The following is a 9818-nucleotide window of genomic DNA, read 5'->3' as shown; positions in this document are numbered from 1 at the left end:
ATCCTGTTTGAAAGCTGGCCATCTTAAGGGTCATGGTGGAATTTTGATCTGTCTCCAGAGACATATTCCCCATGCTCTAACATCTTTAGGGCAATAGTGCAAGCCAGGCTTCTAAGCCAAGCCAATGAGTCAGTACTGGGGCTCTTCTGAATGAGCTATTAGAACCAATCACAAGACTTGCATAAAATGGGCACGTATCGACGGAAGACAGTCACTGGACTACAAGAAATTTTAAAAAATATACAGCAACAGAGCTTCATTCACAGCAGAATTTTTTTTATTAAACTTCTAAGGTGCAGTACCAAAAGTGCAATCTCCCAGGCTTCTTCCATGCTCCATCAACCCCTCTCTTTCTTTCCACCCTGTCTCGCCTCCTCTAGTTGCAATAGCTCTCCAGCTCATACAGGGAGCAGGGGCTGAAGCAGCATTTCTCCACAATACCACGCTTCATCTTCTGGTACTCCTGCTGTTGGAATGGTAGATTGTCCAGCTCATTCTGCAATGGTCCGGTTACTGGAAATAAAAAAAAAAACCAACAACAAAACAATCATGCTCTGATCATGGTTTGTCAACACCTTTCAGCCTAAAATCCAAGAGCCCAGTTTGAACCTTTTATAGGACTGCTTGCTGGCAGGGTTCATTCCCCAGAATAGACCCATTCAGGCCATCAGTTTGGCCCATATAGATTTTTCCATGAAAGAATCCATCCTGTCCTCCTCCACCCACACACAGCAGCATAGAACTAAATCTAACTTTTAATGTGATCACATATTAGGGGTCTGCACCTTGGAGAAATCTGAATTTTGGAACAGATTTGGAGCAGACTGCTAGATACATGGCCATGTAAAATGTTTGAACAGGATGTTCAAAATTATTTTACCCGCTCGCCAACACACACAGTCCTTCACCCTACCATTCCCCCTCTCCACTTCTTATTTCTGCTTGCCTGATTTTCTAAGAATGGGCTATACTATAAACAAATTAGCTTACCCATATATGATTTATCCCAGTGTCAGGATACACAATAGCCCCAAATATATTAAGTTAGTCCAATCAAAAGATATCACCTACAACTTGTTCATTGCCTTTTATTTTTTTCTGTTTAGAATTGTCACGCCATCATTTCATAGCCTACACGGGTTTAATGGCATCATTGAAAATATACTTTGCTGGGGAAAAAATAGTATAAATCAAATTTCACTAAATGTACAGCAGATAGGATGAATGCCAGTCTTCTGCTTTTGCTATGTTTTTGAGTATTCCTCATAACCTTCAGACAATCATTTCTGTATAATATTCATCATCGCAGAACCAGAGAACATGACGTCGGATATAGTCCATTTGGTCCATTCAGTCTGCTCCACACTCCCTTCTGCTCAGCTTTATGATTCATGAGCAGACATTATGGGCAGGAAGATGAAGTTCAGCAATGCTTTTCTGGCAAATCTGGGAAAAATCTCCAAATTTTGTGGACTTAAAGAACCTCTAAGACACAAGTGGTTCACTTTTATGTGCTCAATGTGTCACTCTCTAGTAGCAAGGCTGTAATTCTCTACCCAGGTTCCAAACAGATGAGATTCAGCTTCCAGCCTTACAGATGTTTTAGAGGTTGGGATTGGTGGCTTTCCATAGGACAGATTTTTGCCTCCCATGAGACCCCCCAAGTATAAAAAATGGAAAAAGAGATTTTCATGTTTCTGTGAAGGTCCAAATTTGGCAATTGTATTGCAGTCTATTGAACTTGCTTTATTATTCAATAAAGATGATGAAAGATAAAAGAAAATAAAAAAAATTGGATGAAACCTTCAACTGTGTTTTGCTTCCATATTTTCCTTATACTGTATATTGCTGAATGTTAATGTGCTGAGCTTTTGGTGACATCCTAATATTTTTGCCTGTAATGTCACAAACTTTATAATGGGGAGGACAATTTTTAACTAAGCTGGCCAGCTAGATTGCCCTAGGTGTCATGCTGAGCAGTCATAGATTTGATCTCCGAATGTTTTGCCATGAGTCGGGCACTGAACTGTGATATCAGAAATTTTTCTAAAGGCTGTTGAGGTTTCAGTTCAATTTAACTATTGTATTACTGTTATATATATTGTCTTTGTTGGTTTTTAGAGTGGCACTATATGTATTATGTCATCTGCTAAGAACACTTGTTTTGTAACAGGACTATAAATATTATGAAATAAATAAAACAACTCACTAAGAGGACCATGGAAAGAGAAAGTAGGCCAATGACAGAAGAAGGAAAATCCCTTTCACACAGAAAACTGCAAGATCCAGTGGATACTATCCACCTCTTTTTTTTCCCTTCAAATAAAATTAACTCCTTGGTCTCTTTTTGACTTCGATCCAAGTGCAGGATCTGATCCTTTTAGCAGAGAGTTATAACCAGTACAATATTGGGGGGGGGCTTAATGTCCCACCTTCTGACCTCTTTGGGGACACAATGATGTAATGACTCTTGCCAAAACAGGAGGATTAAAACTCATCCAAAAAATCTATTGCTGACCAGAAAAGAACTGGAGGAAAAGTCTATGGCTATTTTTTGGAGTATCAATATATTACTATATTACTGTTATATGTTCTATGTATTACAAATATTTTGGCTTCTCTTCCTTATCTAGTTATCCACATTACAGTAACTCGTTCCTCATTACTCTCCATGATCTTGAAAAGATGCTCGTCAGAAAATGCTTCAACAGTGCTCCCTAGTGGTCAAACCCAGTACAGTCCTCTCCCTTGATGATGATAATAGGATTTATACAGGCATCCAAACCCTTGCGCATTGCACAGGAAGATCTGTTTTACTCCTTGGAGATGGGTATAGTGCAGATTTGCTACAAGGATGTTTATCCCTTGCTTGCTGCTGGGATTCCTAGGACATCTGCTGTGAAACTAAGGCTGGGACACATCAGAATAATATGCACTATTTTTTTCTGAAAGCATCTAGCAAATCAGTTGTTTCTTAGTAAACTGAACAGTCCAGAAATCTTATAGATTTTTTTTATTTTCAGGGTACAGGAAGTTTCTAACAAGCCACCTCAGGGAGCTCTGAGGTAACATGAGGTTTAGATTTTGTGGCAAGACCTATTGAATTCTGTGGCCAAATGTTTAAAAAGTCTGTATCAGTTAGAAAGCCATGGCTCCAGTGCAAAATGTGCCTGTGGCCTTCTGAACAGTGAAAAATCAATACATTTGGAAGGAAAATGTTTTCTTTATTAACCAGATACAGAACACAATTATTACAGCTACTTAACTATTTACAGATAGAATAATCAAGCCCTGTAGAATAGTCTTTAAGTGCTATGCCTGCTTTGGCAGTAGTGGGGGGGGGGGGTGGGGGAGATTATATTGAATCTCTAGTGAGAACAGACTGCCTTGCCCTGATCACATCCAGTAGGCATTAAAAAGATCAGCAATGATGCATGCAGTACAGAGTGCAGTTTTCCCTTATTTAATTTCTTTTAGATTTTTAAATATACTAATGATGTCAGTTATGGTTTCCTTCATTTTAAAAAAAAACCCAACTCTTGTACCTTGATAAGGTGATCATGATTACTGTGCCTGGCCTGTGCATTAATCTTTGCGTCAAACAGCCTGAGCAGTTTCTTTCTGTTCATTCAAATATTATGTACATTTATTTATTTAGATATTTGCATATTCTGCTTTTTAGCACTTCAAAGTGTACATCAAAGCAGATTACAATCAGGTACTATAGGTATTTCCCTGTCCCCACAGGGTTTACAATCCAATTTTGTACTTGAGGAAACAGAGGGTAAAGTGATTGAATATATATATATATTTTTTTTTCTTTTAAGTATGAGAACATTAAAAGCTAAGACCCTGTGGCAACAAGGAGGTTTTGCATCTGTACAACAAATCCTGCAGCAATTCCTGCATGCCCAGAAGATAAGGTGCCATGGCCACCTGCAGGGATGTGTGTGAAAAAGGGATACGATGATTGACGTGATGGGCAGGAATCCAGAAGCACAGAGCCCATCAAGAATAGAGATAGACCAATTCAAACTAGATTTTCTGCAGGTCACAAACCAATGAAACCATAGATCTTCTGGTTATTGACTTGTCACTCATTCAGGTAATAGTAATCACCCAAGTGAATTGTGATGCCGGATCAAGTATGAGGAGCTCTTAACTGGAATCTGTCGAAGGATTCCCCTGGTTCTCTACTATCTATGGGGGCAAGAGGGGTGTTCATGGGCCTAGGGTAGAGCACCTCAAACTATGGTCTGTGGGCCAAAACTGGCCCATCGGATCCTTTGTTCCAGCCCGTGGAGGTTAGTTTAAATAAATGCAAGGTCCAGTTCACCAGCATTACCTTCAAAGCTGTCCTGACAAGTGTCATCATCAAAGGTCCCATGTCGCACAAGTCTCAGCAGCCTTCAATAATGACATTTCTCTCTGGAGGCTGTATCCGTACAGTGAATGTGATGGCCAAGCACTTGTGGCCTCACTCGCTAACCCTCACCTCGCTGAACAGCTCCCTTTCTGCGTGAAAGCAGCCAGCTCGGGTGCACTGGCCACTTCTGGGACTTGTAGTTTCTGTCCCTGTCTTCCAGCACCCGGAGAGGCTAGGGGACCGCGAGCCGGGATTGCACACCGGACGAAACCCTGGGACGTAGTGCCACGGGGGCACCAAGGCAACAGGCTAAGCTCCAAGCCCCAGAGCGCTCTGAGGCTTCCCGCAGACCTGGAGCAGAAGGATGGGGTGCATGGGGAGTTTTAACTTTAGACCAAAAGGGCAGAGGGGCGGTTTGCGATAACTGGCAAGGCAAAGCTTTAGCAAACCACATCCTGTGGGTTAGGGGTAGGATAAGGTTTACTTCCCTATAATGCAGAATTAGCACAAGAAGTGAATGGAGAAAGACAGTGATAAAGCTGAACTCCGCCTCCTCCCCCAAAGATGCCAAACTGTGGGAGTGAAGGCCAAAAAAATGTGTATTATATCATTTTGTGTTGTTTGGGGCAAATCTCCGTGGCGTTTAGGTTTTTTCCCAATTTTTTTTTGTTTTATTAGGTTTCAGAAATAGTGCGCAGTAAAAGCAATAGAAGGAAAAGGATAACGTTGTGTGCTATTTTTCTGTCCTTTTGTTCGAAATGAATGCACATCTCTAGTTGAAAGGCTGCGATCCCTCTGACCCCCCCCCCCCCTTCTCTCCTGCTGGCACTACATGGGCACCACCACAATCCACCTGGGCACTCACAGCAGGGACTATCAGGGTTGCCCTCCATTCCCAGGTAAAATGAGATTTATTTTTCAACTATTCACAGTAGTAGGCATGGGTAGAAGGTGGTCCGGGAAAGGAAGAAGTGGGCTACAAAGAGAGGCAGACAAGAAAAGAGAGTCAGAGAGAGATGCCAGTAGGACTGAGCGCCCGGCTCTCCTTCGCTGCCTGGGTGGAGCTCCAAGGGGACCACCCCACCCCCGCCCTTGGTCCCGGTGCAAATGAGAGCCAGTAGCGTGGCCCTGTTTCAAAACGTTTTCCCATGCCTGGCCTAGGGGAATCCCTACCCTGCCCACGAGAATGGAGGAAACCCCACTCTAAACTATACAGTCGCCTATCTCCTGCCCGGAAAGCAAAGGAAATACCAGTAGTAACCCCTGCCTGCGCACACTCCGTTACCAGAGAGCGTGCAGCCTTACGCCCATGACAACCCCCCCCAAGCCCAAGAGTGTTCCTCCTGCCGTAAGGTGAGAAGAATGCCCTTTTGCATGGCAAAAATAGAGATTTCCTCAGATCCCGGGGAAACAGAAGCTCAGCCACCTCGGTGAATCACTGTTTGCAATTCCAGCGGCTCCCCAATTTCAGTTCATATTAATAATTCCACCCCCTCAGAGCTATGCGGATCATACTAATTTAAAAAAAAAAAAAAAAAAGTCAAGATTTCTAAATATGAAGAAAGGCTGCTCACTTACTTAGAGGTTGCTCAGCGTCTCGTCGCATTTTGGGGGTGTAGTAGAAGCCCCGGTCGCCACACACCAGGAAAAGGGCCTCCACCAGGTGAGAGCCACACAGGTGCTGGTTGGGAACAGCCTGGCAGGTGGGGGCGAAGAAAGCCAAAACGGCCAAGAGCGGCAGTGCCTGAATCCACAGAGACATGGTGGTTACCTGCCACACGGAAGGAAGAGGAGGAACAAAAAAAAAAAAAAAGCAGGAAGAGGGAACGAGAGAAACAGCAGAAAAGAGAGAAAGAAAAAGAGTATTAATAATGTTAATGTCAAACACAAAGAGGCCAACTCATGTAGCTAAGTGGCGAATTTTAAATATAAAGCCTCAGACAGTGGCTGTCACTTACCTGGATAAATAACTTTATTATTCCAAAAGACATAAAAACGTATGCAACAATTTGCTTTAGTTGTGTGTTCCCTGATGATATTGGTTAAGCTGTTTGTTCATGTATGTAGCCACACTATTATGGATGTTTTTAGTGTGCCCCACTCTGAACTTTGGAAGGGTGGGTGACAAATCTTTTAAGGACAATAAAATAAATAAAGACTTATCCAGCTAAGCATTCATCCAGTTAAGAGGTGGGAGGAGAACAGGCATGACAGGGAGGAGCTGAGTTAGCTAGATAAGCTGTCTGCTCACTCCGAAATTCAGAGTTAAGATAAGTTATCTGTCTAACTCCAGTACTCAGAGTTAGCTAGATAACTTATCCAGCTTATTCTGGTTGGCCTGTAGACCTGTTATCCGACTAACTTTAGGATAGCTGGATATATTCAGTGGCACAGCCACACCACTGAATATATAGGCTATGTTACCTGGATAAATCTATCTCACTAACTTGCCGAGCCGCAAAACGGCTGAATGTGGCCCTCTCAGTTTTTAAACTGTCCTGGTGATAACATCTTTAGTGCTCATGCTTGGCAAATAACTCTGGATCCTGATGGTTATTTAGGATATGGGAAGCGGTAGCATGAGCACAGGGGGCTGGATCTCAAACTCAGTGTGCAAAGAGGAGATCTATTGATTGAAAATAATCTGTTTCGCTATGAGTTCTTTTTCTTGTCGCTCTTACATATCATGACCTCCCACTTTATTTTTTATTTAGGAAACAACTGCAAATTACAATAATAGGTAATAACAGGAGTTTGCTTTTTGTTGTAATTGTATTTTTAGCCCAGCAGTTTCTTCCTGCTCCTTTCAGCTTCTAGATTACAGGCCGATACAGTACAGTGCGCTCCGACGGAGAGCACTGTTAGCCTGCTATTGGACGCGCGTTTTCCCTTACCCCTTACCCCTTATTCAGTAAGGGGAGGAAAACGCGCGTCCAACCCGTGGCACCTAATAGCGCCCTTAACATGCAAATGCATGTTGATGGCCCTATTAGGTATGCGCGCGCGATTCAGAAAGTAAAATGTGCAGCCGAGCCACACATTTTACTTTCAGAAATTAGCGCCAACCCAGAGGTCAGCGCTAATTTCTTCCGGCACCGGGAACGTGCACAGAAAAGCAGTAAAAACTGCTTTTCTGTGCACCCTCTGACTTAATATCATAGCAATATTAAGTCGGAGGTCCCGAAGAGTAAAAACAAACAAAAAAAAATGTTGAGTTCGGCCCACGGCTGTCGGGCCGAAAACCGGACGCTCAATTTTGCAGGCGTCCGGTTTCCGAGCCCGTGGCTGTCAGCGGGCTCGCGAACCAATGCCAGCAAAATTGAGCGTCAGCTGTCAAACCCGCTGACAGCCGCCGCTCCTGTCAAAAAGGAGGCGCTAGGGACGCGCTAGTGTCCCTAGCGCCTCCTTTTGCCTGTTTCTACCGCCGGGCCTAATTACAATACTGAATCGCGAGCGCCGGGAGAGCGGGCGTTCGCCCGCTCTCCCGCAGACTTTACTGTATCGGCCCGAAAGTTGGAAAAAGAGTCTATTGGGCCATTTTGTCGTGAGGTTTCATTTACAACTACCCAGGGTATTTCTGCTAGTTTTATTTCCTCTCCTAGCCCAGCCATTTCAGTGATGGGTCTTGGCTGGGAGCCACAGTTTCCTTCCAGACCCCAGTAAACATGCACCCTAATGTCAGCCGGTAAGTGTCACCATTAGGCAATGTCTGGGATGTCTACCCCCTCTGACCACCCCAGGACTGTAAATACTATCTACACAGTCTGGCCAGGCCCAAGAAGTGAAAGCTGGGCCTGGAAATTAAACCCAGGTCTTTCGCACAGCACTGCTGCTCAGCCACCAGGTTGGCCCAAGTGACATGGTTTCTAACCTAACCCTATGCTCTTGCGGTAGGTTACTGAGATCTTCTTACCTACTGTAACTTTGTGGCTTCCTGCACTATGCCTGATGCTTTCACTAATAGCCATGGGCATAATCTGCTGCCATTACCCGAAAGACTCTTGTAGGGAATTGTTATGATACAGCATCATCATACCACAAGGCACCTGATGGGCTCCTCCATATCGCAAGGTGTGCTGGTGGAAAGTGTCACCACATTACATGGATGCATAGTAAAGATGGCAGATAAGGATCTTTTGGCCCACCCAGTCTTGCCAGTTGCTCCCATTTATACTGATCTAGCTAAAGCAGGGCCTATGCAAGGTGTATGACTATGAGGCAGTCTTATGGCTCCCCTCACCAATTAACTTTCAGACATTTAAGCAACCCTCTCCTCTGAAATTTTGATAAATAAACTCGGTAACCATAAAGACCTCCCATTATTATCGCTCCCAGAGCAATCCTGTAAAACCACTAAGGGCCAGATTTTAAAAACTACACGCAGGCATAGATTTGTGCGTGCAACCCGGCGTGCACAAATCTACGCCCGATTTTATAACATGCGCACGCAACCGTGCGCATGTTATAAAATCCAGGGTCGGCGTGTGCAAGGGGGTGCACAATTGTGCAACTTGCGCGAGCCGAGCCACACAGCCTTCTTCCGTTCTCTCCACTCCCCCATCTTCCCCTCCCTTCCCCTACCTAACCTGCCCCCCAGCCCTACCTAAAAACCCACCCTTACCTTTAATTTTTAAGTTGCGCCTGCCTCCGTGCAGGCGTAGGTTGCGCAAGCCGGCGACGACCAGCCCGCGATCCCAGGCACAGTGGCAAATGGCCGCTGTGCCTGGAGGCTCTGGCCCTGCCCCCAGCCCGCCCCAGCCCCGCCCATTTTTTCAAGCCCCAGGACATATGTGCGTCCCGGGGCTTGTGCGTGTCGCCGAGCCGGCTTTTAAAAGGGTTACGCGCGTAACCCTTTTAAAATCCGCCCCTAAGAGGATAACTTTCAAACAACTCTACGTGGCCCCATATACGTGTGTATATGGGCACGCAGAGATCTACGACAGCATTTTATAAGCTGCACGCATCTGATCTGCGCAGATTATGAAATACACTCATGTCCACCCCCCAGGACATGTGCACATGCTTTATTACACGCGAATAACAGCAACGCATTGAAAGTGCGGACTTTTCTACCTATTTCATAAACATAGAACTTGTTCGCATAAAATCCTAATTTATACACGGAAGAAAGCATATTTTCAAAAATGCGTGCAGAATTGAAATCACCAGTTTGAAATCACCAGTTCACCCAGTCCAGGTCCAGTTCATTGAGACCTTCTAAGGACTTCACTCTGAACCTCCAGTTCCCCCAGATCTCTCATCCGACCACTAACAGACAAAAGGCAAGTCTGATATCAATCGCATGAGTTAATCAGCAGCTGTAAAATTGCAAGAATAAGTTGCCTAATGTATTCACAGAAATCTTTTATAAAATAGCAACATACGCACATTCCTTGTGACTGTACCCCCAAAATGACCTAGGCTGCTTCTTTTTTGCAAATGTGCACGTGAA

At 44.3% G+C, this 9818-nt stretch overlaps 1 protein-coding gene across 1 annotated transcript; it reads right to left on the bottom strand.

Moving 5' to 3' along the window:
- Window positions 1-307: 307 nt before the first annotated feature.
- INS (insulin) lies at window positions 308-6131 on the bottom strand. Its single transcript, XM_029582970.1, has 2 exons — window positions 5945-6131; window positions 308-513 (listed from the first exon to the last, which is right to left on the bottom strand). The coding sequence occupies exons 1-2, from the start codon at window positions 6126-6128 to the stop codon at window positions 377-379; spliced, it is 321 nt and encodes a 106-aa protein (XP_029438830.1). The 5' UTR covers window positions 6129-6131; the 3' UTR covers window positions 308-376.
- Between the last annotated feature and the right edge of the window lie 3687 nt (window positions 6132-9818).

The sequence above is a fragment of the Rhinatrema bivittatum genome, chromosome 17, assembly GCF_901001135.1.
Source record: "Rhinatrema bivittatum chromosome 17, aRhiBiv1.1, whole genome shotgun sequence".
Classification (NCBI taxonomy): domain Eukaryota; kingdom Metazoa; phylum Chordata; class Amphibia; order Gymnophiona; family Rhinatrematidae; genus Rhinatrema; species Rhinatrema bivittatum.
The sequence above is the reverse complement of the archived record's forward strand: the minus strand, read 5'-3'. Positions and strand labels throughout refer to the sequence as shown.

Excerpts from the sequence above, each read along its gene's own strand:
- INS (XM_029582970.1), bottom strand. The coding sequence starts at position 6,128 with ATGTCTCTGTGGATTCAGGCACTGCCGCTCTTGGCCGTTTTGGCTTTC. Across the intron at positions 514-5,944 it reads AGACGCTGAGCAACCTCTAA|TAACCGGACCATTGCAGAAT; the intron begins GTAAGTGAGCAG and ends TTTTATTTCCAG.